Consider the following 27,889-nt stretch of genomic DNA (forward strand, 5'->3'; position numbering starts at 1 on the left):
CGCTCTCAACGCCAACCATAGCCCTCACTGACGCAAGTCCGTCACGAACCCGAATGCGAACGTTGCCGCGATCGCCGCTGCTCTTCGGGAGAGTGAGCGTTCAAACGCCCTACCCATCAACAGCGGCCGCCGAATGTCAAAGAGCGCTGCTGCTCGTGCTGCCATCGCTGGTAGCCTTCCCTCCCCGCCTGCTAGCCTCCCGAACCACAAGTCGATACCCGAGACGAAGCAAGAACTCAATGGTAGCGCCATTGATGATGAGATGAACGACGGCTCGGCCGACGAGGGAACTGCCAAGTTCCAAAAGGCTCGTCAACGCCGTGCAAGCGACGGCCAGACTCTCAAGGAGGGCAAGAAGAGCAATAGGGTTGAGGTTCGCTGTGACAAGTGCGGTAAAGGCTACAAGCATAGCAGCTGCTTGACTAAGCACTTGTTGGTTCCCCTCCTCCCAATGACTTGCCCCAGCACAGAAAGCCTTGTCTTTAGACGAGAGCTTATTTTTGGCGTGCAACATTGCGTACTCATGAATCCGTATCACTAACAGTTTCTAGGTGGGAACACACACCTGAGTGGGCATTGACTTCCAAGTTGCTCATTTCAAAGCATCAACAAGTCCAACTACTTGAAGCTGCTTCGGTTCTTGTAACCATGAACGGTATCGAAGGCAACGCTTCCACTCCTCCCGAGTCTACCAAGGACTTCCAGAGTGAGGCCGGGTCATCATCACCTGCTGCCTCTAGATACTCTGACCCTGAGGAGCGACAGAGCTCTGCCGACACTACACCACCTCCGCTTACTGAAGGTGTCAGCGTCAACGGCACCTCTTATCGCAACAAGCGCTACAGCAGCAACGGGTACGCGAGGAGCTACCAGTCGGCTGCTTCTTTTGGAGCTGGTAGTGTGCCGTACGGCTCAGGCTTTGGCCATTACCGTCAACCGAGCAATGATCACCGTCCAAGCTCTTCTGGTCGAAATGCCACAGGAGAGGCCGATCGAGATCTGGCCGCTGCGGTTGAACTACTGAGCTGCAGCTTTGGCAGCAACAACGGATCCCGCCCTGCCATGACTCCTGCGGATGCGCCTCCTGTCCCCCCGCTGCCAGCTCAGTACCTGGATCAAGCAACTTCGCTATCAACAGCGAGCTTCATCAACAGCTTTCCACGTCGACAGCCTGAAAGTTTTACTCGTGGAGACATGAGACGTCCCAGCGTAGACGTCCGAATGTATGGTAGCGGCGATTCGGTTATGGACGATGACGATTTCGAGATGCGTTCGCGCGGCCGTAGCGAAGATGATGACGATGGTGTTTTTGGTCGCATGGAGGAATGATTTTGAATGCATCATTAATGGGTAACGATTGGGACGGAGTATATCTCTTGGGTCGGGCATGCAGGCTCTGGAGTTGGATTTATCGGATGACGTTGATGGATAAGCGCGTTATCTCTTCTTTTTTTTATATCTTCTGTATCACATACAGCGTGTTATCACGAGGTGGACCAGATCTCCGCTGTCGATTCCCAGCACCGAAGAGTGGAGGGCCCGTCTGGTGTGGAACTAGATGAGATTGCATCGCCACGAGGTTAAAGTGAGGATTCGGACAGGCGTCGAGTTGGACGCCCAAATAAATACCTACCAAATGGAAATCAAATATTGAAACCACATTGCCGTGTTACAACATTGAATCACCACGGGATCAATAGTGAATGAATAATTGAAAATGAACCAATTCATGAAGAATAAGGAAGAACATCGCGGTGATGAGACATCACTGTACAGTTCAGACAAAGTCACATAAGAGCAGCCAGCCTCATCCATCAAAAGACAGATCAGATCGATGAACAAGACGAGATCAGAGAATGATCAGAGGTCATCTCTTTCTTGCGACAATGATTGACTGATGAATCAATTATTGCTTGCTTGTAGCAAGAGAGAAAAGAAAAAGAAATTCGGAGGGTCCAAGAGAAGAGAGAAAAAACCTTCATCTTCCATGTCGGCTGTCAAAACAGCTACTAACCCAGTCCAGTAGGTGCGCAGTGGGGAACTCGAGGTTACGAAATGCCGTCGAAGGTCCATCTGTTGGAGGTTGCCCGGACAGCGACGTCACTGATTGTCCAGTTCCCCACTGGAGCCTGCCCTACCTCCTACCTCTAGGTGCTGAACCACCTGAACTCTTACCCTCCCTGCTTACACTGGATCGCAAATATAAAAAACAACGCCCTGACTCTCCCTAAATTCGGGTCGCAAACCTTTGGTATTTATTATTTCGGCCTAGCCTAGACAGGTGGCGTGTCCCTGAATCTTGAACAATACATTGTCTCAACCAAAACAAACAAACAACGAAATGGCAACAAGAAGAAGCGCCGCCGCCGCGACCAGCGACGAGACGGCGATGACAACAACTCCATCATCACCAAAGCAGGTGGAGCGACCTCCGCCATCATTTCGCGATATGGTCCCCCACAAGGCAAAATACCCTCTCGCGATCGCGACAAGCTTCGCGATGGCGTCATTGGGATACAGCTTGCTGAGTGAGCTCACCAACGCCGAGCTCGCTGGCCTCAGTAGAACCCAGGAGACATGGGAAGAGGTTGCCCTCTTAGCAGGCTGGAGAATGTTAGTAAATGTGCTATTCGCGACAGAAACGAACTAACGGATACGATAATAGTGTTGAGTTGACGATAGGATGGTATGCACAGTTGGATGGCCTCGACGTGGCGATGCTGGATCTGCTATCCCACGGCCCTCACGTTAGTTAAACCCACCTGTCGAAGCTAGATCGCGTTACTGACTGATCAAAGTTCTACCTACTCACAACTTTCTACGGCCTCAACTGGACCACGGCGGCCTCAGCGCTTGCTGTTGATATCTTCTCAGTCGCCGTGCCCTTTTACCTACTTCGCCCGCTCTCTCCCACCCATACATCTTCAGCTGCCGCCGCTGCCGGTTTGCCCAACCGCGAGCTCCTCGACCTTCCACTTCAGTCATACACGGCCGCTATGTCAACAGGCATCTACACAGTTGTCCTCGTTCTGGCGCTGCGTTTCGTCCTGCCTCGCATCTTGGTCGTCAACTACTCAGGAGTAGACACTCTCGAGCCTGCATACAATGCTTCATACGCTGCCATTCTCCCGGTGACAACCCTTTTCGGTATCGCCGCCAGCACTTTTATCTTTGCGCCTTTCGCGACCACGGCACGTGCTAAAGAGGATGACAAGATCAACGAGTTTGACCCTGTGGCTGCATCTCTCGGAGAGACCGTCCGGTGGAACGTGTGGGGTTACACTGTCAAGACCAAGGTGGTTATTCGTCGAACAGTTTTGGTTGCTTTTGTCGCTGCGGTCAACACTTTCCTTGCCTCTTACAAGACCATGTATCGGGTTGATGCCATTGGAGCCGCTGCATATGCGGGCGTCTGGACATTCGCCGCCGTCTGCAGTGGCATTGGCCTTGGTTTTGTTGGCGGAGATTAAATGACCAGTAGTGCCATGTTCTGGAAGCTGAGATCAGCCTCTTGTACAGGGTCTTGTACAGGGTCTTGTACAGGGTATGTTGGGGGCCAAAGAAGAGGATGTTGATAGCATCCTTGTTTCTACATTGGCAGATGAGGAGATGGATGGATGGATACCCCAGTTTTCCTATATCGATCGGAGTCAGAAGGATTTAGTGTAGCCACTTGGCGATGCTGTTGAGATTGCCATTGAGTGTGGCTATGTTTTTTGTTTATATTGTTTTCTCTGTTATATTATGCTAGGTTTGTTTTGATAATGTATGAATACCGTATTTTGAGAATACATTCTTTAATTGCTAGTCTCGGTATGCTCCAGGGTGTAAGTTCTGAATAGTCATTTGGTGTTATCTCGCGATTTCTAAAGTCAAATGCCAACTTTTACTAAACAGTCATAAAGTGAAGATGTCGTCAAGGCTCGGAAGTTAGTCACATGCCTGATGTGCCTATTAGGCAAACATCAATGGATCAGGCATTCTGGGCGACAGCTTGGCGTCTTCTAGAAGGAAAAAAGGATGGAATGCGTCTGCAGACGGAGAAAACCACGATGGAGCGAATTACATATCGTGGAGAGAGTCGGTGGCTTTTCTTCTCTCATAGGGCTGAGGCTATGCAACCATGTCATGGTCATGGGCAACGGGGAAGCGTTCCGTAGACCAAGGACTAGACTAGAGGTTGTACAGCCTCGGGCGATTCCTAACGAAAACAAGGGTTTAAATCTGAATGCCAAAACTAAGAAACGCCCGAGGATTCTCAAGGCAGCAGAATAGATTGTAGGTTGATCGACCGCTCGGTATACTCAATAGGACGCTTATCCATGTAAAACAGCCAGTCCTAAGCTGACAACCCCTGTCCACCGGTTCCCTAACTTCTGGGTCCATATGACGCCTGGCAGCACGTGCATGCAGGAGAATAACAGTTCCCTTAGAAAGTGAAGAGCATGGAATGGTGGTGTTCGTAGGAGCAACTAGGCGTCTGACGTCCTTGATAGGACTGTTTGTAGCCTATACCCTTGTCGTACTAAGTTATTGGATATCTTGTCTTTCTCTAGGCTGGCTGTGGAGATCCACAAAGACTGCCTTGTGAGTTTGTCTCGAATAGTTTCATTAATTATGTGGCAATTCGACATTACCAGGAATTGTATTTACTGCTATAAAGATTGTTCTCTATAGAGTTGATGCCATCGTAGAAAATCTATAGTCCCAAGAAACATGTCAAGTCCAAGGCATCACTTGGATGAAACATAAACCAGGCAGTGGTCAACAACCTAAAGATGAATCACAGACTACTGCAAGCCCTATACTATATTCCTCCCCATCTAGACCTGCATATCAAATTGCCCAATGAGCCTCCTTCCGAGTGCCCCAAGCAGAACAAGGCGTCACGCCCTTGCAATGCAGTGCCCAGTGTGTCTACAGGTCCCGTGCCTGGCTTGAGCAATAAGAGATCATCTAGTCCTGGAGTATATGCCTTATGGTGGGGGCCAAACTCGACATGGATGTTTCAAACGTATCGATGTAAGTCTTGAGGCTCCAGTATGCGTATTCAGTTTCAACCTTTTGCGCAGATGGTCTCAAAGTCGTGGGTATAAGAGAAAGGGCTTGTTCCTGAGGAAGACAATCTTCAATTCCATCTTCACTACAGTCTTTATTACAACGACTCGAAAGATACCAGGCATTCGTTTATACTCAAACAACAACAGCAACCTCTTTTACAAGAACACTTCAAAACACTACAACAAACTTCAACATGTCGAGCTACTACAGCCAGCCAGCCTACAAGCGCTCCAAGAGCGTCAAGAGTGAACATGAGATCACCCTCAATGGCCCCCTTGATGTTGTGGGTTCTGTCAAGTCTGGAAGCAGCATCAACTTGAACAACGATGTGATTGTTCGTGAGAAGCTTGACGCCTACGGAGCCATTGGCCTGAACGGAAACATCACATGCGAGTGAGTAGATGCTAGATGATAGGGACGTTCCAATTGCTGACTTGTTAATAGGGGAAAAGTTCAAGCCTATGGAACTATCACAGTAAACGGCTATACTATGGTTAACGACAAGATCAAGGGCCGTGGAAAGCTCAGGGTTAATGGAACACTCATGGGAACAGACCTGGAGATCTATGGAAACATCACCATCACAGGACACCTGTATGTATACTAAATATTGTTTGTTTGATCTGAAACTGACACGGAGCAGGAGATGCAGACGTCTTGTTGCATACGGAAACATCACGTTGATAGGAAGCGATTCATCGTACTATGCCGAGGAGGCCGAGCAAGTTGCTGGAACGGTCATGATTAGGGAAGCTGAGCCCGACTGGGAATACTAAACAAGTTTCCAGAGTTGGGTTTTCATGATGAGACTTGTGTGTCTAATGTTCGTGAAGGTATGATGGCATGTTATGAGAGACTTGAGCTCGTGGATTTGGATGGAAGGATATGGGTTAGAACTGTGATATCACTTGGCGTTTTGTTTCTTACACTTAGACATGATCATTAGAGGAGGATAATACTGCCTAGATTTTGGAATTAGGCTATTGTATGAGATAGGTTGAAATGGGATGGTTGAAAGGACATGTAGACAATACTACCCTAAAGTAACATTAACTTGGTGAACATTGTGTAGATTTTAAACCTTTGTCTTTGGAAATCATAGTAGTGAAACTGATGGATAAATGACCCTTCCTTATTTAAGTAAACATACTCTGTGGACTGGCATCCGTGGTTGAGTAAAACTTGTAGTTTGGTTAGTTATTTAGTATACAACGTTGGATTCCCATCATGAGTCTCAAGCATTATTACAATAACCAGCGAAAGAGTCACAAATTCCATTCTGATCATAGTCCCACAGGAATAATTTTTTTTTTTTTAATCTCCATACAATGAGAATTGCGCCATGTTGTTGATGTGACAAGTCCATCATGAGTCCTTGTCCTATGATGGATGACTCCAAGGCGTTCATTCTATGGGTCCCGAATATGCCTTGACCCCGGCTTGGTGCGGAGAGTTACCGGGGCTCCTGTCGATCGAGCACGGAAGAAATGACTTGCAGAGGCTTGTTATCAAAAACATGGAAGTTGTTCTTCTTCAGTTAGAGTCGCAGCCTAATCAGGCAGGCAGTCCTATATTTGGCATGCATCTCAACATCACATGATCATTCTCAGCCACTTGCTCTTATCGCCACTGGATTCAGACCCCAGTCGCGTTCTTGGTGGGGCACAACCGACCAGGTGCTAGCGCAATTTCCATCATTCGCGACTTGACACCCTTGATTGACGTATCGCGCCCGGCCAGAGAGTTAACGCGATCGACCACATCATCATCAAATGGCATCACCGAATTATCCAGATTAAATCCCCGAATCCTGCTTGATACACGACTGGCCCCGTTAAGCGCACGAGAAGAGCCAAAGGCCTAGGCGCCGCCATGGCCGAAGCAGCAGACCCCGATGGCGACACCACCATGGAGGTTATCTCGCCCAAGAACCAGACATCATTCCGGGCACCCACGCTAGAGCGCATCGACAGCCTCGCGTCCATGGAGTCGCGCGTAGATCCGGATGCGCAGACAACAGTCACCGATTTTCTCGATTTTACCGATTATCTACCCTCCGATGTCGTGCGATCCTTGATTCTCATCGGGAAACTCGACGAGAGGTACGCGAACGCTTCACTCAAGATCCACGACTTGACCGAACTATGGGGTTCCTTACCGAAAATCAATATGGAGGAGCGCCCGGCGCCAGTACAGCTCCGGGCCGATATTTCAGAGCATCTCAACCAGGCTGTCAGCTCTCGCGCCTTTGCGCACGCTGAAGCTATTAGAATGTCGGACAATATCAGTAGGCATTACAGCAAGGCCAAAATTTTGCTATCGAAACTTAAAAGTATGAGGGATAACTACACAACCGAGGAACAAAAGAGTCCAGTTCAAACAAAGTCACCGCAAGCTGCCAGGAGCAAGGCACTCAAGGCTGCGGCAGATGGCCAGAAACATCGACGGCCACAAGGGCCTAGGATCATTGTGCCAGGAGAAGTACTAGCGCCATACGATATCGATCAGGACATCCTCACAGACGAAAGCGATGTTAGCTCAGACGATGATTCCGACACGACAGCGCAAAACCGAAGAACACCTGGGCCAGCACCACGGATCAAGCTTGTCAGCAATAAACTACCAAAAACGCCCAGCCGTCTTGCTCGTCCAGTTACCTATGCTACACCCGCACTGAGCGAAGCGGCCGCCGCCAATAACGCAGCTCTGCTTCAGCCCCCGCCCGACGACGCGGTTGTCGGTAGTCCTGATGCCCCGTGGTTGCAGCTTACCCAGTATGAGCTGGCCAAGTTGCGAAAGCGCATGAAGAAGAATGCGACATGGACCCCAAGCGAGACCATGATTGCTAGGGAGCTGAAAGCTCTTGGCCGTGGCCCTGACGCATATCATGAAGCTAAGAAGGACGCGAAAGAGAAGGGTGAACGATTCGAACCTGTGGTTCCTCAGGCAATCGTGGACACCAAATCAGGAGAGAAACAGTTGCCAGCTGGTGCCTTGAGCCCAGACACGTTGTCTGCGGAAGAGGTCGCCACCAGCAATCGTGGTATGAAGCTCAATGAAGCTAAGAAATTGAAAAGGGAGGCTCTTGCCAAGATGGCGGCTGAGGAAGCAGAGGAGTCAGCGAGGAAAATGAACGAGGCTGCCAAATTGTTTCTCGGGAATGGAAATGGGAACAAAAATGCCAACAACAACAATACCACAACCAACAACAATAATGGGAGTAATGGCACGCCAAAGACCCCAACGTCTGAGACGCCCATCAAGGAAACCCCCAAGCCCACCAAAACTCGAGCAGCATCGCGATCAACGAAGCGCAAAAGAGAGCCAGAAACCGAAGAGCCTGCCAATACCAATGGGAGCGCCGAAAAGAACGAGAGCCGACCTCAGGTCAAGCGGACCAAAACCGAAACGCCGGTCCCTCCGCCTACGCAACTCACGTTAAGCAAGGGCCCGAGTCCCGAAAACCCGGCGCCCACGCCTGCAGCAGCACCCGTTGATCACCCTGTGGCATCACATGCCGAGACTCCTGTTCCCATACCCATTCCTGCTATGGCGACCAGGGGATCGGCCAAGTCTCCAACACCTAACCCAGCCACAACGTCAAATACTGGACCTACCAAGCCTCCTGGTCCTCCCCATGAGACCCCAGTCCCTCTGCCCTTTTCTGAAGGACGAAAATCAGTCACCCCCGTACTGCCTCCAGTGAGAGAGAACACTAAAAGAGAAACCCGAGGCGATGCTGCAAAGAGGACACAGCAAGCACAGCAACAGCAGATAGATCCTCCAGCGATTCAAGCGATTCCCGAGGTATCTGAAGAAGAAACCCTCAAATCTGAACCAAAAACATCACCACTACTCCAAACAGCAACTGTGCAGATTGCTGTTGCTCCCCCACAATCCCCTCCTCCCCCACCTCCTCAATATGCTCCTGAAGTAGCAAGCAGACAGGTACCCTCTCGCGCCCCCACTCCTCAAATAACCCCTGGCCCCGAAGGCCTCGCCATCCGTCGACCGAGCTCTCGAGGTAAAGCTGCGAGTCAAGAGCCGCAGCTCTCATTAGCTGCAGATCGCCCACGACGAGCGAGCACTGCTCGCAACACGCCGGCGCCCGAGCCTCGACCACCAAAGCGAACTAAGCGGCCTGCTCCTGGAATTGTTAGCACCACCAAAAGCGGCGGTAACAGCGCTGTTGGTAAGCGAAAGGCGCCACCCAAGAAGAAGGCTCGACCTAAGAAGGACAGGGGTTCTGCCGAGGTTGAGCTGGAGGATGTAGATGACGATGGAAACCCCATCGACCCTGACGAGCCCAAGTACTGCCTCTGTAACAGGGTCAGCTTTGGCACAATGATTGCTTGCGAAAACTCCGAGGTATGCGACTCTTCAGCAAACAGCTGCTCACTCTCTACAACACTGCGTCAAAAGCAGACGGACAACAAACTGACAAACGGACAGTGCAAGCAAGAATGGTTTCATCTCGAGTGTGTTGGACTCACTGAAGTCCCTGCACGCACAACTAAATGGTACTGTCCTGAATGCCGGGTCAAGCTTAATATTGGTGAAAAGGGCGAGGTCAGTGCCCGTGGGGTCAAGAAGTAAGGAAAGGAAGGCATTGCAATTCATGGGTTAGAGCGGGACCGGATCAAAGGTATGGGATAAAGTGTTTATAGTTGCTTGTTGCTCTCTTGAGAGAGGAACTGGCAAAGGGATGATACCATGGCGTTAGGATACATGCTTCAACGATATATCGTCAGAAATCGTGGGCACTTCGAATGATAACAAGTGATGATATTCCGACCTGGTATTTGTGATACGTTTGTCAAGGTCAATGGTTGGTGTCTATTAGTCTCACCGTGAAGAACTTTATAAACGTCAATGGAAACATAATTAATTGTCTTTGTATTTGGTGGTTGGTACAACTGAAAAGGTAATTTTACCTTTATAATTAATTGTCTATTTTGCCTCTTATAGCATCTGGACACTTGTGGCTGTGTCAACTTACGCCACGATCTTGTAGTGGGGTGAGCGTCAACACCCCGCCATCATGGGTAGCTGCTCTTCAGCAGTCCAGAAACTTCCATTGAACAACTCTCAACATTTCACTTTGGTGTATCCTACTACAATTTGAGTTATTGTAGGTTTGATCCGAAAGTACAAAATGCCTGTGGATTACAGTAAATGGGTAAGTAGGCGAGGTCAATAAGGTTCAAGCGGTTACTGACTTTACTGCTAGGACGCACTGGAGCTCAGTGACGATTCCGACATTGAAGTGCACCCCAACGTCGACAAGCGATCGTTTATTCGCGCGAAACAGAACCAGATTCATCAGGAGCGCCAACATAGAAAACTTCAGATCGAGACTTACAAGTACGAGCGTATAGTCAACGATGGCTTGATCAAGCGCATTTCAGGCCTCTTGGCATCGCTTCGAGCTCATGCCTCTGAAGCTGCCACCCGAAACCCGGCCGAGGTTGCTTTCCAAGCTGTGATGGAGTCGGCTGGAAACCCCAAGGATGACAAGCCCCCAGTACCACCTGAGGGAGTTCACACCCACGAGAAGGAGCAGCCGTCGTACACCAAGATGATGGCTACACTCCTGGACCAGGTCAACAAGGCTCTGGATGAGAAGAAGCCGGAGAACAGATACGAGGCCATGATTGCTGAGATCCAGGAACATGAGGACAAGGTTACCAACTTGCAGAAAGAGCTGGAGGTTAAGCTCGCGGAGCTCGAGAAGGAGGAAGGCCGCAAGATCACCAGCGAGGGAATTCACACAGGTTTTGACAGCTCGCATGTCGCCAAGTCTACACCCGAAGATAAGAAGAAGGAGACTACGCAGGTGGAGCTTCTGAACCCTGGCGCCGCCGCAGGATCTTCATCAAGCTCGGGAGCCGAGAAGCAAGACGTCAAGATCGACGACGACAGCGATATCGAATCTTCACCAGCTGGAAAGAAGTTTGGTACCATCAAGGCGAACGACTACCAGACTAGTCTCCAGTTCCTGCTACAGAACCCCCAGATCTTGGTCGAGAAGGAGACCGATGGTCTTCTTGTCCAGGCCTTTGATGCTGCTCTAGAGGGCAAGGATGACCTGTCGCGACAATACATTCATCAGGGACTTCTTCTGCAGTATTGCCGAGCTCTTGGCAAGGATGGAGTTGGACTTTTCTTCAAGCGCATCATGACCAAGGGACACCAAGCGCAAGAGGTGTTTTACAAGGATGTGCAAGAGACTTATATGAAGATCAGAACCCGTTCCCGCGAGATCCTAGCGGAGCGAGCTAAGGAAGGTCAAACAGAAGGCGTTGAGCAGATCCAGCTGCACGCCGTGGAACCTGGCACGGTCATCAACATCAAGGTTCCCGCTGCTGACAGCGAGGACCCCGAGGAGCAGGAAGCGCGCGAGATCTTTGAGCATTTCGCCCCCGAAATGCGCAAGGCTCTGGAGACGGGTAGCCTAGACGAGGTGAACAAGGTGCTGGGCGAGATGCCGATTGACGAGGCTGAGGAGCTCGTGGGTCTCTTTGGCGAGGTAAGTTACAGCACTTTAAATAGAGTTGCGATATGGCTAACGATATGATTTACAGGCCAACATTTTGAGTTTGGAGGAGCAAATCATCGATGCTACTACGGAGGAGGGGAAGAAGCAGTTGAAGGATATTGAAGCCGCGGCTTCATCGGACAAGAAGGAGGAATACGATGACCCTGAGTAAGTTATGCATATGAGGGATGGGGGAGGAACCCTGGCAGCTTGGCGATCCGATGTACATGGAATTTTAAAAAGTGACAGTGGTATGGATTAGATCGGATGAAGCCTGGCTATGCAGATGGAGAATAAACAATTCTAGTATACCCTGAAATTATGAGTCTCTTTATGCATGTTTTATTGGAGATGTTAGTAGTAGCTATCAACGGCAGCTGCGGAGTACAACTAACTATCTATCGGCTATGGCTACAGTTATTGATAGATTGCTGCTTGCATTTTATTTTGGGACTATTTTTGTTTCTTGGTATTCTTTGACCGAGGTTGGCGGCTTAGAAATCAACTATCTCGTGGCAAGCTCATGTGAAAACCTCGTGTTGACAATATCGATTCGATAAGCCTTTCCTATTATGAGGTGGTCATTTTTTGAGCCGCGTCGTGACGGGAAGCGGGAGCGGGCATAAAAATCGATAAAAATAGAAGCGGATACCACCAACGTTTTTTATGCTCAGCCTCCCGCCGCCACCAGGACATGTCATGCAGAGATCATCGCTATGCAGAAACAAAAGAGGTTGGATAAAAGTTTGAAAGTACGATCGCTATTGATGAGTAAATGCTTTAAAGAAAAGTAGTAATTTCGAGACTTCAAGGATTTGAGATTGAGTAAACAAACGAGATTCAAGTCAAATTTGTTATTAACGGTAAGGCGTTTTTTTCCCAACAACGTAAACACCCCGGAATGTGGCATGCATGGTATCCGTATGTCTTTAAACGAGACACGGTCTCGGCTCCCGCATTTTGTCTCTATTTTCTTGGCAGTCATCTTGGGAAGTAACATGATGCTTATTGTTTCTTTGGTAGGAGCAAAGAGTGGAAAATAGATGGTTGGAGACGTCGATCATTTGATGCTGGCCAGCCTCGATAAGAAGACATGACGCGTGTCGTAAAGAGACAGAGACAGAGACAGAGACAGAGACTCAATAACCTCAAACTGTACCTAAAACACTCTGTTTACGACATGGTAGCACTGCATAATAGCAGAAAACTAAATAATCTTTTCTTAGTCTACCTGAGGCTATTGACTAGCCTACAGTCTGGGCTGTCTCGTTGATGTTTTGAAGCGCTGGTAACCAATGGGATATCTCCACTGCTGACGTTTCAAGGGGCGCAGCATCAAGCCTGCGTCTCTTTTTTCGACTTGGCTTTTTCGCTTCGTTTGAAGATCATTTCGAGCCTCCAGGCTCAGGCTCCGGCCCAGGTCTAGGGATTGACTGGCTCAGGGACCATCCAACCACCAAAAAAAATTGGACCAGGGGGCGACGTCAGCTCCAGTTCTAAAAGTTACAGGGGGTGCCGGTCCCCTTTAGACTTACGTACCTGCCCATCGATCTATATACTTGAACGCTCGCTTTCTCTTTGTTCATTTTTATTATTTCATATCACATTTCTATTTCTATTATTGTTTCTTTTCATATCCATTTTAAATCTCACATAGACAAGTTATTCTATTAACTAAAAGGAAAGAAAAAAACACCAATATCAAGATGCTTCACTCTTCACTTCGCTCCATAGTGGCTGGAGTCCTCGCTGCCACTTCAGCTGTCTACGCTCTCCCACAATCAACAGGATCTGGATCTGGATCTAGTTCTTCAACAGCATGCAACAACTCTCCCGACCTTTGCGACCGCAACTACAACAACATCACACACATGGGCGCTCACGGAAGCTCCTTTCTAACAGACGGCAACAGTGGCCTCACAGCCGCAGGAAACCAAAACTTCAACGCCACGGATGCCCTCGATGCTGGTCTTCGTTTTCTCCAGGCTCAAGTCCACAAGGAAAACAACGCTCTTCACCTATGTCATACCTCGTGCGATATTCTTGACGCTGGAACACTTCAGGATTGGTTGAGCAAGATTAATGTCTGGATGGAGGCCAACGCCAACGAGGTCGTTACTATTCTGCTTGTCAACTCTGACGATGCCACCGCCGATGAGTTTGGAAAGGTCATCAACGGTTCCGGTATTGCCGAATTGGCTTATGCGCAATCCAACCAGAACGCTACCACTGAGTGGCCAACTCTCAAGTCCATGATCGATGCCAAGACGCGCCTGGTTACATTTGTTACCAACATCGACGCTTCGACCCAGTACCCCTACTTGATGCCCGAGTTCAACTACATCTTCGAGACAGCCTTTGAGGTTCCCGAACTGACCGGTTTCAACTGCACCGTCAACCGTCCCTCCAAGATCAAGGATGCCGCTTCAGCCCTGTCCAACGGCATGATGAGTCTGGTCAACCACTTCAAGTACCAGAGTCTCGCCACCAACAGCGATCTCTTCATCCCCGATACCGAGAACATCGACACTGTCAACAGCGACGGTACCAGCCAAGCCGGCCAGTTGGGCAAGCATCTCCAGGAGTGCCGACAGGAGTGGGGTGTTGCCCCCAACTTTGTCCTCGTCGATTTCTTCGAGAAGGGCCAGGTACTTGCCGCGACAGACAAGATGAACGGCGTCTCTGATGCTACCGGTCGCGAGGCAGTCAAATCAGACGAGTCCTTGGCCATTGCCAATGACAGACAAGTCGGCATGGTTGCCTTGACAGCCTTTGTCGCTGCTTTCGTACTCTTGGTGTAAACACATAAACACCGAATGCCATCGAGCATTCAACATTCCCTTTTGTCTTTATTCTTTCACAAATACCACCATTCCTTCCTTTACACAGGTTCGATCCGACCCTGCCGTTTAATCCGGTTCGGTCATTCTGGGCATATAGCGAGGCGTTTCTGGGGCTAGCAAGCTTGGATTTTGATAAATTGCATTTCAAGACAAGTATGGAACTCTGTTTCTAGACTGATAAATGTATGAATGGGGCATACACATACATATGAGCATAGAGTTGGAATAGAAGGGCTCACATAGATGGATACGACATATCGTTACCTCTAGATACACTAAATGAACAGGCAAAGAAGCCACCCTGCAAAGTAAATACCAGTTTCAATAGTGATGATTCATATAACTTGTATGTAACCAAGATACATATTCATCAGTGATAATGTCAGTAATTTGAGCATCATGAAGTTGTTTTTGGTCTTTGTGACGTCCTCTCAGCCAATTGGCAGCGAGTTTTAGTTCGTCCGATTTTAGACCCATAGTCTTTAACAACATCATCAGCTCACTCTCCCCTCAACACAATTTCAAATTCTTCATCAAACATCTACCAAGACATTTATAATGGATTACGAAAGTCTTGCTACGCCAGAGTCATGCTATGTCGACTTCTGCCTTCTTCCCGTGAGTAACAACTCCTCGCCCGCCCATGCCTGTTTAGGGTCATGGCACTCGCGAATCGACGGATACTAACATGTAACAGCTCGGAACAGGGAGTGTTTCCGTTGCAGAGGATATCGCCGAGGTGCAAAAGGTCCTCAAGGCGAGTGGATTGAAGTATACCCTTCACTCTGCCGGTACCACAGTCGGTGCGTCATTTTGTCCCGCTTCTCTGACAGCATGCCTGTCTATCACGGTGGCCTTTTTGGAGAAGGAAGTGATGGCTAACAATTTAATCACAGAGGGCTCTTGGGATGAAGTTATGGCGGCTGTAGGAAAGGCTCATGCTGCTGTACACAAGCGTGGCGTAGTGAGGATTCAGTCGTCCATGAGAGTCGGTAGCCGGTAAGTTCAATTCTCTCGTCACGCATCTTGTACAAGGGTATACTGGAAGGATGTTTCACTGACGATGAGTTTGCAGAACGGACAAGAAGCAGACGGCTGAGGAAAAGGTCAAGAGGGTGGAAAACATTCTGGCCAGCGAGTCCAAGCAGTAGATAAAGGAATGACTTTGCTATTATATTTATACCAGAAAACACACAGTAAAAACATAACTCCTTCAGCCGAAGGAGCAAGAGAAAGGTCTGGGAGGGAGTCGGACCCTCACTGGAGGAATCAGAATCCGTAGTCATAACAGAGCCCAATACAAACCTCATGCCTTACTCTGTAACTGGCCATGAGAATGCATCAGATGTAGTCCATGCAGTAAGTTTATTCTCATACCTACAAATGCGTGGTGAGACCTGCTTAGAAGTTGGGTTTCACATCTTTGACACATATAACCAAGATACCATCTTTAACTGACATCCCGTCCTACCTCCAACATAGCTCCTTTCTTCTATAAAAGTATGATATGGTTCTTAGGAGATGAGAGTTTTATTAGATGTATCTTTTCTTGTCCTTGACTCAGTTATGACAGCTTGACTAGGTATAATTGAGGAGTGCACGCCAGCCGTTACAGCAAATAGTCGCAATTACTCCAGTTGCCAGTGCATGCCAGCCGTCACAGCAAATATGTATTTCAAACAATCAATAAACACGTCTGCCTAAATATGTTGCCTAGCAGAAGCAGACTTTTCTTAAATTCCTTTATTCCTTTCATGTCCCCCATTTTCTCAACCACCAACGTCTACTCCTCTCTAAGCCAACATATCTGCACAAGATACTAGTCCAGACAGCAATATGGATACTCAAACAACATCAGGAAGTAGGTGGGTCGAGTGTCTCTTCGATATTGATGGCTCGATCATCCCTGGTTCGACACTTCGGCCTATCGGTCCAGGACTTCACGTCCGCGCCAAACTTGAGATGGGACTTTACGTCAAGCCAGCGATGAAATTACAGCTCTCTGTTCAACATCAATCTCAGACCCATTTGTTTGCGATAGCTATCATCCCACTGCAGATGATTCTCGGAAAGCCACATATCGCGGACGTTCAGACCGCTGACCAGGTCTCCTTACACCTGCTTCTGGCCCATCAACAGATGGGTAGATTCGAACCGCCTAGAGTGAGTGACTCATTTATGTCAACTATACCCGAAGAGGAGCAGCACCATGCTTTAGACATCGCTAGCATTACCAAGACTGTCCGTACCCTGCGAGTGGACGTTTCTCGCGGGGATGTCATCATTTCAAGCCGCCGTTATTCCATCAGAAACGCAACACCGACCCACAAGCTGTACAAGAGATTGCAGACGCCATTCTGGAACGCCTGGAACTTCCACTTCAGGCCACATTTCGGCTTTGGTTCTTCCCAGAGTCCATCTTCGCCGATTATTGGTGGAAGGCTTTGAAGAACATTGGCGCCTGCGCCCGACCTTATGCGGCTATGCTCGCCCAGGTACGCAGGACCGGCTATGCTGGCTTGTCCTATGATAGTTTTGTTATGGAGAATCTCAAGCACCCTGATAAGCCAGTTCCGTCGACAAGCTTGTTCCTTGACGGCGAACAGCAGACGGTTTCCGTGATGGGTGGTGCCATCGAAGAAATCACGCTACAGAATGACGTTGCAAGCAAGTTGTGGAATACCGTATTGCAAGCTGTCGTCATCAAAGATCCTTATTCTCTTTGGACCCCCAAAGACGATGACCTAAAAGTTTATGGTATTTCAGCTGATTACCAACCACTGCGCTGGTACTTCATCGTCGACATCTCCAACGGAGTGGCAGACATATTCCCAGACGTCGACGTCCCTTTTCATGCCTATCTCAGGGTTGAGTACGAAGATCGTCCCATGCCCTCTGTTATATTTTCATCCGAAAGTCTGATACAGACAAGGCGAGGAATCATACAAGCCCTTCGCCTTGCCGAGACCAAGGGCGAGATGCGAGAGCGACCTTGCCAGGCACAAGTCGATAAGGCAATTGAGCAAGAGAATGAAGCTAAGCAAGATACTCTGCAAGAGAAACTCGCCAGCGTTCGTGATGATGTTTATACCAACGTCGCAGCGGAAAGTCTCTACTCCATGATCACCGTTCCAAGCCCTGCAGCCATCGAGCAACACGCAGACAAGCCAGTGGACGTTCAACTTGCAGCTACAGCTTTAGATCTTGCAGCTGACTTGCGCCAGCGTCACGGCGAGTCGGATATCGACTGGGATATTCGCATCTGTGACTGGCTTCGCAATGATACTCTTGGAAGAACTCTTCAATACACGACTTATCTCGAACAGTCTTACAAGATTGTTCGCCGTCAGCTATTACCTGAAACTCATGCCGACATTGCATTATGTGAGGTCACCACGGCCAACCAGTCTAACTGGCCTTTGGGAATGAAGAAGCCACCATTGAAGGTAAATTTGCCACATGTTACCATCGAGGGTCCTATAAATGAGTTTCTGGCTAGTGTTTGGCAACCTGTCAAGGGATATCGGGCCACAACCGCACATCCTACTGTCTCATTTGAGGCTTGGTTTCAACCAAACGACACAAGTATCAAGGCTGAGTGCGATGCAATCACCAAGCTCAACGCTATGCTCAACGCCCCTGCCAAAGACTTTTGGAAGTACACTCAGCACTTCGGGGAGTGTAAGGAGTACCATGACTGGCTCGCCCAGTATCCCGCTCTGGGTCGACAGTTTAGAGACCATCACTATGTTGGCGAACGACATGACGTGTTATCGAGGCTTGACAAGGTGCCATTCGGATATGCAGCTATCACAGGTGGGCTGGGTCGGGCAAAGCAAGCCTGGCCGAAGACATTGTTTTGGCAGTAGTCTCTAAGCCATGCAAAGAAGCTATCGTTGCCCGTACATCCCCCCCTGCGGAACCTACCGATGATCTAAGTACACCCAAAGACGGCTCTCACCACGCCAGCCAAGACAAGTCTCAAGTCGTCGAGTCTATTGAACCGGAACAAGAAAACAACGTTAACGTGTTTCAATCGACTCTCCGACTTCCGACAGGATGGTACGATATTTCAGACGACGCATCAGCTGATGCCCCTGAGATTGGTAGACCAAAAGCTGCGTGGATTGCAGCAGAGAACAGGCTATGCGATGACGCACAGGTCAGACTGTCCATCAAGGAACCTGGCATCCTTACTTTGAGAGCACGTCCCTGGAAGTGTGAGATGGACAATATGTTCTCTCCATCAGACAAAGAGCCTATCCTCATCCCCATCGATGAAAAGCCTCACGCAACGTCCCAAGACCGTCGCCTGGCAGAACACATCAACCACCAGGTGCGTGTACAGTTCGAAAAGAAGTCGGCGTCCTGTGGGCCAACCACGATATCTGAGTTTGCGAAGAAAATCGCTCGAGATGATCCAGACACCTGGTCCGATTACATCAGTGCCTATAGACTGAAACATCTCGATCCTGAAAGTTTCCTCCTCAACCGTGCTCGCAACGGAGAGTCTGCTCGTGAACTTCTTATTCATGTTCTGACGAGCAAGGTTGACATTATATGTTGTACTCCAGTGACTTTTGCACAAATCGTCAACCACGCCAAGGTGGAAATGGGATTCATTGTGCTGAACGGAGCGAACCGTATGACTGAGTCAATGTCGCTCATCCCCATGTCCAAATGTCCGGAGGCATCATTCCTCCTCATCGGCGATGCCAGATAATTCGGGCCTGTCACGACTGTCGATCGTAATGGTTAGAAATCATTCTTCGGCCTGCAGCGCAAGACAAGCTTGCTTAAGCGCATGGAGTACTCAGGGTCAATTCAGTATCGTCTCAAATGCAATTACTGCGCTTGTGGTCACGCTGCAGATTTCATCCGGAAAGAATTCTATGATGGTCAGATGAACATCATGAAAAAGAAGGCCACTCCTGCGACTACCGCCATCACCGAGTACCTCGCCGACAAGACTGGGTCGCATTACCCTAATGTCTTCATCGACGTCCCCGAAGCTGCTGAAGTTCGAGTTGGCACCAGTTACGCAAACCCTGCAAGCGCACATCTAGCCGTCTCTCTCGCCATTCAACTCTACCGGGACGGGAAGATCCTCAATGCAAAGGACGCTGACGCCCTCCAAAGAGGCGACGACGAGATCAACGTCAGGCGAGGCACTGTCCTCATTGTCACACCCTATCACGCTCAGATAAGTGACATTAGTTTCTTACTCTCGCAGGTTAGTGTAGCTGAGCTTCCTCCCGGATTTGTCGAGGCGCGAACTGTCAATAGTTCGCTCTCGCATTCGGCTTCTGTCGTGATCGCGGACATTGTTCGAACGTGCCGTCGTGGGTTTACTGATGACCCGGATTGTGTCGCTGTGATGTTCAGCCGCGCTGAACTCGCAACAATCACGATTGGCCGCGCGAGGGATATCCCGAAAGAATCTCGCTTGGGAAGTTACGTTGAATTTCTGAATGACCGTAATGCCATATACTCACTTACAACGAGCAAGTTTCGTCCCCAATGGACCGAGTGGTGTACCAGGTGCCTTAAACCTGGACATCTCGCACATGCGTGCAAGGAGGCACCTCACTGCACCACGTGCGATGCTCCCCACGCAACTCGCTACTGTCCTCGGGTCGAAGAGAACGCCATCTCGAACTTTGCGAAAGACCCCGTCACTGCCAACGACGGCATCTCACGGGATGTGTTCATGGGACGCAGAGAAAAACGTGAGGGAAACCGGGTCGCGTTCCGATCGGAGAACCGTGCATCACGAAAGCCGCCGGCCAACAAACGTTCGCAGGCGAAGGCCGGATTCAAACAGGCGCAGAACGGTGTACAGTTACCTGAGTAAGAGTGATTGGAAGAGGGTGTTGTTGGAAGACGCCAACAAATGCATCAAGGAATGCATCGAGGGAGATGTTGAGTAATGGCAGGGGGTTAGCGCAGTTCAATTAATTACTGGATCAACCTTGGCTTGAGGAGATGTATCGTTGGGCACTGCAATTTGAGGAAATGTCTCGAGCTATCATTTCCGTTCCGGTAGCCTAGAAATGTATGTATATGCCTTTAAACGTTCAGACGCACTATGTTATTGACGGTAAACTTACTCTGCCATTGACTGCTGTCGTATCACACACTAGCAAGTCTAGGCGCCGAGAAATCTCGTTTCGAATAGATGGTATTCCACGTCGAATGCTTTCACGAGGAGATACCAAAGCACCGTGTTGGCTCTTGTTTGCCTTGCCGCGGGCTTGAGTATCTCCGTCCCAATCCTCTGGCGGCTAAGAGTGATCAGGGGGCAGAGGGGGGTCCGGTGTGACGAGTGATGGCGTTTAAGCTTCTCACCCATACCTCGCCCTCAGGGTAGAAACTAGGCCATAAGGAATAGGCGAACGCCAGTGTCGAAGCCTAGGGCGTGAGCCCGTGTTGAACGGCCTCCAGTGCAGATCTTGGTGGTAGCAGCAAATACTTGGATGAGAATTTGAAGGACTGAAGTAAGCAGAAGTTCCATGTGAACAGCAGTTGATCATATGTTACAAGGTAAACGCATGTCAAGATGATGTCGTTCTTTAGTGCGCAGGCACCGAGGTAAGAGTTTAAAATAATGATGGTAAGGAAGAGTAGGTGGGATGGGACAGGACGAGTGTTGTTAATAGTGCCAACTTACCACATTAAAAAACAAGAGGTTGATTATACATCTCTCATTTATATTGGAGGTATCTAGACATGTTATATACAGCTGAATTTCCGTATCTCATGCATTATTTGTATCAGCCTACGTGTGTGTATAGCAGCGCACTATCAATCTTTAAAATAATCAACGGCGCAAACACTACACTATGTCTTCAGCAGTACAACAGTAAGAATTTAAGCTTCAGTATGTCTATAAGGCTACATAATTAGTTACAAATGTATCGATCCATATTACTTGACACGTAGTATATCAGTTCAAGATGTCTCAGGATAAAGGAGGGAAATGTAGAAGCTAGCTAATAAACAGATCTTATAGCGGCTTTATATATATGAGAATAGTATTACTGTGTAAACTGTATCAATTGCATTTTCATATCGGCTACGGAGTGAGAGAGAGTTGAAGTTGGTTCTAGGCTTTGAAAATCACTTACAACTACGACGCTATTAAGTGCCTTCTTTTTTCTGGCAAATGAGAGAGGGTGTTAGAGCAGCCCCACATGTCAACAGACGTGGGTCTTCGCAACTTGGCGCAAAATTCCATCACCCAACGACAAAAATCTCTCAACAGCCACAATACGAAGAGACTTTTCAACATCCACACAGCAAGCTGGTTTCGTGGTCTAACGGTTATGACTGCGGATTCTGATTCCGCCAGCGAGGGTTCGACTCCCTCCGAGACCTTTCTTTTACTCCTCAAACTGAAGGAGTTGAATTTTTGCTGTAGACACCGTTTTTCATGAGCATGGGCCTGGAGTTTCTGCGCCGTCACATTTGAGATCTTATCAAACAAGTTTATCTGTATATCCGGGGTTATTGCAATGCCATTAATACATCTTCAATTCCTTGTTTCATGCATACCCTCTTTCGTAACTCCTTTACAAACTCTGGGAGAATCCTTTTGCTACATCACTGAGCATTTGGCCTATTATGCCTAGCCACCGTCTTTATAAAATTCACGCAATAGTATTCCATCCGCTTGATCAATAGTGAGACTTAAGTACTGTGGATGTTTGCTTTGATACTTGGGTACTACGTGACTTGCAGGACCCGATACCGACTTCATCCCTCGCTTGTGGCTAAGACTCATGGTACGATAAATTTCACAGCGCAACCTGAACAAAAAAAACACTGATTCGCAGCTAGCTGCCCCTTCTTCTCTTCAACAGTACGTGTGATATTGAAGCACGGTTTATTTATTTGATGCCATGTCGTCGTCGAGTACCTTCTGTTTAACAAATTGAGTTCGATCTGGCGAATGAGAGGGGCCGGGCGGGTGGACCTATTAGTCGGGCCGACTTGCATCGATTTGCGCTAGTCCATCTTAGGGGTTCCCCACTATCCCGCCAAATGTCTCCAAAGGTCTGCTCATCAACAACAGAGAAATGCCTCATGTACCACAACACCCTCTCGTCAATCCAACGAACACTGAGGTCGAATGGTGTAGTGGTTATCACGTCTCGTTCACACTTAATATCATTAAGCGCCGAGAAGGTCCCGAGTTCAAGCCTCGGTTCGACCTGTTTTTTTTTGTTTTTTTGCCCTTCTCTTTTGCGGCTTCTCGCCCCCCTTGACGCCTGCTCAATGTTCTTGCTGGACATAACGAATATTCTATCTACTAATCTAATTGTTAAGCTTGCCGTACCTTCTAACCTTAGATATGTGGTAGATTGTGTAAGTGTCGAAATTGTTCTACCTAAGTCTAGGTGCGGGGTGCTATGGCATCCCCGCTTGTCAGCACCAATTAGATAGCCTCGCGTAGCTAACCAATTGGCTCTCGCAAGGGGAGGTACCATAGCTAGGAGGGTGCCATAGTACCATACGTTGACTTATTCTTGTGAATGGAACTGGCACGACCGACGAGTGTTTGGCGTACAAACTCCAACATATACTTGTTCACCATGCATGCCAATAAAGATACAGCACTAATTGGCGAGTACTCGGCTGTTTGGTCTGGATCATATTTTAAATTCTAGCATTAGCCTTGTCCTCGCCGTTATACCATTGTCACAACCGGTTTACCTATGCTTGGTTGTAGTCTCACCAGGATGCGGGGCCAACACAACCAGACTCACATTCTTCAACACCAATAATGTGTCTGATCCTATATTAAAACTCCCATGAGAGATTTACTTATGGTGCTGTCGCGGAATACGTGGGCAGACGAAAACTGCTGCTTAGCAGTAATTCATCACAGGCATATCACTGTTATGGGTCTCATCAACCCGCGGCAGCAATCTGTTCATTTAACACGCCACAAACATCTATAAAGTCAAGCACTAAAGCTTCCTATGAACTTTCATACGTTCTCAAGTCTGCTCTGCAGTATCTAAATTCTTCATGATGGAAAAAACAGTCAATTGAGTTCCGGCCCCCAGTGGCATTCACGATGCATCAAAGTTAGTCCAGCTCAAACCTGTTACGCTGTTCCTCCTCGAGTTTGAGAATACTGATCCATAGAGTGGCACAAGGTCCGACTTTCTCAATCGTATGCATTGATTTAAAATTTGAGCAGGGCAGGAACTGGCAGAACCGTAGCCAACTACAACCGAACGCAGCTTCAGAATGGTTGTAACAAATCGCTCTATTTTTGATCGTAATGGTTGGCCACTGGCAGTTTGAGACAGAAATTTCGCCTTGACTTCCCCAGCTGCAACAAGCCACAGATGATTATTCTGCCTTTGCTCATCGCCAATCTTGACCTGTTGTAGATCCCGCTTTTTCTCATGTGCCTTTGTATACAGAAGTAGCTGTCGGTAACTTTCGCATGATCATCGTATAATGAAACGCAGAGGATGCCAGAAGGAATTTGCTTCTTTATACCTGCTCAATGCGGATTGCTCGGTGTTTGGCCTGGATGAACCTTGGCTAGACTTTTGGACTGGTCGTCTGACGTGCTGCCCAGAGCAGTGATTCATCAAAGGACTCATTTGAGTTGCCTCCTGAGGCAGAGACGGCTACAGCCGATATTGTGGCTAACAATATGTTTGGGAATGTATAAATATCGCCTTGTTGACTTGTTTCAATCACTTGATAAACTAGAATTATATACTCGCGAAAAGAGAAGTATTCCATCGTACCCTGACCTGAACCTTGAGATGATCACCACCTTAGTGGTCCAGGGGGAATCGGTCAGTGAACTTGAAAGTAGCCAACCCATCCTTTAAATCTTCAACCAAAGAGTTAACGTTCTTCGGAAAGTACACTCCTTTTCCTTTACTAACTCTCGCAGCCTGAGCTGCCGCCTTTGCACCTCCAATAAATCCAACAGGCTTGCCCCAATGATAACCGTCCACAATAATCTGCGTAGGACGGCCAGGAGGGAATAGAGTTGACTTTCCGGTGCCGTTGAAAAGAGACTCAGTACCGCTGGTAACAACGACACTATCAAATTGAGCGGCAGTTGCAGCACTGTAAGTAACTTCAACATCGTCTCCAAGAACTTCGCCTATAATCGACACGGTCACCTTGTCCTCGCCAAGTGCCTTCTTGAGAGCCTTGGCTTGTTGGATGGAGTTATTAGAGTTGATAGAAACCAAGACACCAACAGAGAGCGTTGCAATGCTTGGCAACTTGGTTCCAAAAATGGAGATTCCGGCTGTGGTATTGTCGTGGTAGTACTTGTCGTCAGCCTCAGGAGCTTTGAGACCCAAAGCCCTGCCAACTCTGACAGCAATATCGTGGCTGATTTTGTTCAGCTGGTAGAGAACGTTCTTCTGGACAGTTTCAGACATGAGCTGACTTGTCTCGAAACGTATGGCGTTGATGAGAAACTGCTGCTCTACTTTGGTCAGAGAGTTGTAGAAGAGTCGTGGCTGGCTCCAGTGGTCAGAGAAGGTGGATGCTCTGGCGCGCACCAGGTTTCCAGAAACCTTGCGGCCAGGGGCAGTAAAGAAGCCTTTTCCTTGTGTCTGGTTTGCCTGAACAGGGTAGCCCTTGTTTAGAGTATTAGGGGTGTCTAGAGAGTCAGCTAGATGGTCCAGGATTTATTGGAAGTTAACTCACAAGCAGCAGTATTCTTGTGGATAAAGTTCTGCCCGGCTCCATCACGGTTGTTGTTATGGATAGGAGACAGAGGACGGTTGATGGGGAGTTGCTCAAAGTTGGGACCACCGTGACGGTTGAGTTGGGTATCAAGGTAAGAAAAGATACGTCCCTGCAGCAGAGGATCTTCGGTAAAGTCGATACCGCGAACAATGTGGCCAGGTTGGAACTATCTGGGTTAGCAAAATTATTGGGTGGTTTGTTCGACATGTTTACTCACCATGACCTGCTCAGTCTCAGCGAAATAGTTGACGGGGTTTGTGTCCAACTTCATAACACCAATAGGCTGGAGAGGAGCTAGCTCTTCAGGAATGATTTTGGTAGCGTCCAGAACATCAAATCCAAACGCCAGAGCCTGGTCCTCGTCAAAGATCTGGGCATTGAGTTCCCATTCAGGCCCGTTACCAGACTCAATGGCATTCCAGAGATCAGCACGATGATAATCGGCGTTCTTTCCGGCCAGGTGCTGTGCTTCGTCCCATACTAGGCTCGCTTTGCCCTGCTTGCTCTTCCAGTGCCACTTGACGAACTTGGTGTCACCCTCATCAGTCACTAGACGGAAAGTGTGAACACCGAACCCATCTACGTGACGAAACGAACGTGGAATTCCATATCCTGCCATGGCCCAGAATAGAGTGTGTAGGGTTGTAGTTTGCTGACTGAAAAAGTCCCATGCTGAGTCGTGAGCTGTGGCGGCTTGCGGGATCTCACTGTCAGGGGATGGCTTAACAGCGTGGATGAGGTCTGGGAACTGAATTGCATCTTGAATAAAGAATACAGGGATATTGTTGCCCACAATGTCAAATAAGCCAGCATCTGTGTAGCTGTATAAATATGTAAGTTATTGCTTTCTCGTGAGCCTGGGTTGGATCGTACAATCGGGTAGCGAATCCGTGCACATCTCGCACAGTATCGGCGCTACCTCTAGAACCAGCAACGGTCGAAAAGCGCACAAAGACGGGAGTATTTTTGTCTTTTGAGCTGAGGAAAGAAGCTGCTGTGATGTTGCTCCAGTCACTGTAGCTCTTGAAGTAACCATGAGCCCCAGCACCTCGGGCGTGGACGGCTCTTTCAGGGACCTGCAAAGATGTTAATTCCACAACATAGAATTGATATCTCAGAGAGTAGATACCCGTTCGTGATCGAAATGTGTGATCTTTTGGCGGAAGATAAAGTCTTCGAGCAGAGTAGGGCCTCGTTCTCCTGCCTTTAAACTCTCCTGTTCCTCAAAGGGGCCACCAGCATCGGAACTCATATGCCCCTTACTATCATCGACTTCATAGTCCTTGAGATGTTCACGAGAACTTCCTTCATCTCTAGCTGCTAGTTTGGCCGGGTCGGCGTAGGGACATTGTGCAGCGGTTAGGCTGGCAAGTCCAAGAACAACAAGAAGCTTAGAAGACACCATTTTTCGAGTGTCACAGGCTGTCAATCAGGCAAAGCGTTCCTCTAGGTAATTCGGACATAACTACGGGTATGCTGGGACTTGTGCCCTCTTATACCTGTGGGATCGCAGCGAATCGAGAAACCGGTGACGACCGATTTGGAATCACCGCTCAAGCAGAGGGGGTATGGAGACCCCATCACAGGCGAGCGATACAAATTGGGCTCGAGCATGTTTCTGGGGTCATCGAGAATGATGTCGTAAGCCTTTTAGACTCGAGCATCTGCTTTGTAACTGCTCATCCTTGGAGACAATGGTAGCATGAGGTCGTGCTAGGGCCTGGGCAATCTACCTTGTCCTATGGTTTGTGTTTACAAGCCACCAATGCGATAGATGGGATATGAGCGCATCACATAATATCCCTGCAGTCTCTCCAATGGATCAGCGCAGAGACCTCAGGGTACTGAAAAATTGGCCGCTGAAAGCATAAGAGACGAAATTAGTAGATCAGCTTATGCTACTTAGACTATAATCTTTAGGCTATTTCTTTTTGTAGCCTAAGACTTAGGAGGTTAACTTTTCTGCTATCCAGTAGAGAGATAGAGAAACGGTTAAGTGGAAATAACATCGGCTTGTAAGAGGCGGGTGATCATTCGGACAAGCTTTTCCAGCAAGGATGGTCGTGAAACCAAAATGCTCCGAGATTAGACAAACACGGGATCGGTTGATAGAGGGAGAGATCGTTACTGGGGAGTTTTGAGTGGGTTTATGGAACATTGAAAATGGAATCAAGCTGATATAGATGTCAAGATTGCGTCATAGATTTGAGCAATCTCAATGCTTGTCCTCTCCTCCTCTGCCTCGAAGGTTATGCTCCGGACTGAGATTCGGAGTTCAAGACCAAATAAGCTTACCCCCGAAGATCATCGAAACTGAAAAGCAAAACAGCGATGATGGGACGATTGTCGTCCAATTACAATTCTCGAGTTGTTAACATGATACCTTTGCTGGATTGGGTCACATTGCTACTACCAAGGGTCCCCATGTATCTGAGATGATGTGCCAAGATGTTGAGAATGAGAAGAGGTGCCTAGTAGGTAGCAGAAAGGTTGCTCTCAAGTCTTAGGGTATAGAAATAAGTAGTCTAAGAAGCCTTGTCTAAGTAGCATAAGCTGGCCTAATAATTTTGTCTCTTATGTCCCTAGCGGTTAAGTTTTCTGATACCCTAAGGGGTGGTGTATGAATTTGGTCCGGATGAGAGGAAGAAAACGAGAAAAGAAAATGAGTTGTTGACTATTGAGAATGAGTGATGACGATGTCTGTCTG

The 27,889-nt window shown here is 48.4% G+C and overlaps 10 protein-coding genes and 2 non-coding genes across 12 annotated transcripts; 11 read left to right on the forward strand and 1 right to left on the reverse strand.

Annotated features, from left to right (window-relative positions):
• On the forward strand, window positions 1-1,656 carry FGSG_12973 (uncharacterized protein). The gene is made up of 2 exons (XM_011328063.1): window positions 1-432; window positions 552-1,656. Exons 1-2 carry the CDS (start codon window positions 134-136, stop codon window positions 1,327-1,329), a joined length of 1,077 nt encoding a protein of 358 aa, XP_011326365.1. The 5' UTR covers window positions 1-133; the 3' UTR covers window positions 1,330-1,656.
• Window positions 1,657-2,341: 685 nt separating this feature from the next.
• On the forward strand, window positions 2,342-3,773 carry FGSG_06727 (uncharacterized protein; the record flags this gene model as incomplete). The annotated part of the gene is made up of 3 exons (XM_011328064.1): window positions 2,342-2,613; window positions 2,666-2,747; window positions 2,799-3,773. 3 exons carry the CDS (start codon window positions 2,342-2,344, stop codon window positions 3,468-3,470), a joined length of 1,026 nt encoding a protein of 341 aa, XP_011326366.1. The 3' UTR covers window positions 3,471-3,773.
• Window positions 3,774-5,254: 1,481 nt separating this feature from the next.
• FGSG_06728 (uncharacterized protein) lies at window positions 5,255-5,837 on the forward strand (the record flags this gene model as incomplete). The annotated part of the gene is made up of 3 exons (XM_011328065.1): window positions 5,255-5,454; window positions 5,506-5,655; window positions 5,705-5,837. 3 exons carry the CDS (start codon window positions 5,255-5,257, stop codon window positions 5,835-5,837), a joined length of 483 nt encoding a protein of 160 aa, XP_011326367.1.
• Window positions 5,838-6,969: 1,132 nt separating this feature from the next.
• Window positions 6,970-9,657, forward strand: FGSG_12974 (uncharacterized protein; the record flags this gene model as incomplete). Its single annotated transcript, XM_011328066.1, has 2 exons — window positions 6,970-9,429; window positions 9,514-9,657. The coding sequence occupies 2 exons, from the start codon at window positions 6,970-6,972 to the stop codon at window positions 9,655-9,657; spliced, it is 2,604 nt and encodes an 867-aa protein (XP_011326368.1).
• Window positions 9,658-10,216: 559 nt separating this feature from the next.
• FGSG_12975 (uncharacterized protein) lies at window positions 10,217-11,861 on the forward strand (the record flags this gene model as incomplete). The annotated part of the gene is made up of 4 exons (XM_011328067.1): window positions 10,217-10,240; window positions 10,292-11,590; window positions 11,646-11,767; window positions 11,849-11,861. 4 exons carry the CDS (start codon window positions 10,217-10,219, stop codon window positions 11,859-11,861), a joined length of 1,458 nt encoding a protein of 485 aa, XP_011326369.1.
• Window positions 11,862-13,173: 1,312 nt separating this feature from the next.
• Window positions 13,174-14,733, forward strand: FGSG_06730 (uncharacterized protein). The gene has a single exon (XM_011328068.1). The coding sequence runs from the start codon at window positions 13,306-13,308 to the stop codon at window positions 14,398-14,400; it is 1,095 nt and encodes a 364-aa protein (XP_011326370.1). The 5' UTR covers window positions 13,174-13,305; the 3' UTR covers window positions 14,401-14,733.
• A 233-nt stretch (window positions 14,734-14,966) lies between these two features.
• On the forward strand, window positions 14,967-16,016 carry FGSG_06731 (uncharacterized protein). Its single transcript, XM_011328069.1, has 4 exons — window positions 14,967-15,060; window positions 15,140-15,245; window positions 15,339-15,441; window positions 15,518-16,016. Exons 1-4 carry the CDS (start codon window positions 15,001-15,003, stop codon window positions 15,591-15,593), a joined length of 345 nt encoding a protein of 114 aa, XP_011326371.1. The 5' UTR covers window positions 14,967-15,000; the 3' UTR covers window positions 15,594-16,016.
• A 1,851-nt stretch (window positions 16,017-17,867) lies between these two features.
• FGSG_12976 (uncharacterized protein) lies at window positions 17,868-18,311 on the forward strand (the record flags this gene model as incomplete). The annotated part of the gene is made up of 1 exon (XM_011328070.1): window positions 17,868-18,311. The coding sequence occupies one exon, from the start codon at window positions 17,868-17,870 to the stop codon at window positions 18,309-18,311; it is 444 nt and encodes a 147-aa protein (XP_011326372.1).
• Window positions 18,312-19,345: 1,034 nt separating this feature from the next.
• On the forward strand, window positions 19,346-20,296 carry FGSG_12977 (uncharacterized protein; the record flags this gene model as incomplete). Its single annotated transcript, XM_011328071.1, has 1 exon — window positions 19,346-20,296. The coding sequence occupies one exon, from the start codon at window positions 19,346-19,348 to the stop codon at window positions 20,294-20,296; it is 951 nt and encodes a 316-aa protein (XP_011326373.1).
• Window positions 20,297-21,747: 1,451 nt separating this feature from the next.
• On the forward strand, window positions 21,748-21,819 carry FGSG_20659. Its single transcript has one exon. It is a non-coding gene; the product is annotated as a tRNA-Gln (tRNA).
• A 748-nt stretch (window positions 21,820-22,567) lies between these two features.
• On the forward strand, window positions 22,568-22,657 carry FGSG_20660. The gene has a single exon. It is a non-coding gene; the product is annotated as a tRNA-Val (tRNA).
• Window positions 22,658-24,245: 1,588 nt separating this feature from the next.
• FGSG_06733 (catalase) lies at window positions 24,246-26,587 on the reverse strand (the record flags this gene model as incomplete). Its single annotated transcript, XM_011328072.1, has 5 exons — window positions 24,246-25,105; window positions 25,141-25,348; window positions 25,400-26,003; window positions 26,056-26,258; window positions 26,312-26,587. 5 exons carry the CDS (start codon window positions 26,585-26,587, stop codon window positions 24,246-24,248), a joined length of 2,151 nt encoding a protein of 716 aa, XP_011326374.1.
• Window positions 26,588-27,889: the final 1,302 nt, after the last annotated feature.

The sequence above is a fragment of the Fusarium graminearum genome, chromosome 4 (genome assembly GCF_000240135.3).
Source record: "Fusarium graminearum PH-1 chromosome 4, whole genome shotgun sequence".
In the NCBI taxonomy this organism is placed as follows: domain Eukaryota; kingdom Fungi; phylum Ascomycota; class Sordariomycetes; order Hypocreales; family Nectriaceae; genus Fusarium; species Fusarium graminearum.

What these genes read in the sequence shown, in the direction of transcription:
- FGSG_12973 (XM_011328063.1), top strand. Translation starts at nt 134, where the DNA reads ATGTCAAAGAGCGCTGCTGCTCGTGCTGCCATCGCTGGTAGCCTTCCC. An exon ending in AGCTGCTTGACTAAGCACTT is followed by an intron (nt 433 to 551) that starts GTTGGTTCCCCT and finishes AACAGTTTCTAG; the next exon opens with GTGGGAACACACACCTGAGT.
- FGSG_06730 (XM_011328068.1), top strand. Translation starts at nt 13,306, where the DNA reads ATGCTTCACTCTTCACTTCGCTCCATAGTGGCTGGAGTCCTCGCTGCC.
- FGSG_06731 (XM_011328069.1), top strand. Translation starts at nt 15,001, where the DNA reads ATGGATTACGAAAGTCTTGCTACGCCAGAGTCATGCTATGTCGACTTC. An exon ending in TCGACTTCTGCCTTCTTCCC is followed by an intron (nt 15,061 to 15,139) that starts GTGAGTAACAAC and finishes AACATGTAACAG; the next exon opens with CTCGGAACAGGGAGTGTTTC. An exon ending in TCCATGAGAGTCGGTAGCCG is followed by an intron (nt 15,442 to 15,517) that starts GTAAGTTCAATT and finishes ATGAGTTTGCAG; the next exon opens with AACGGACAAGAAGCAGACGG.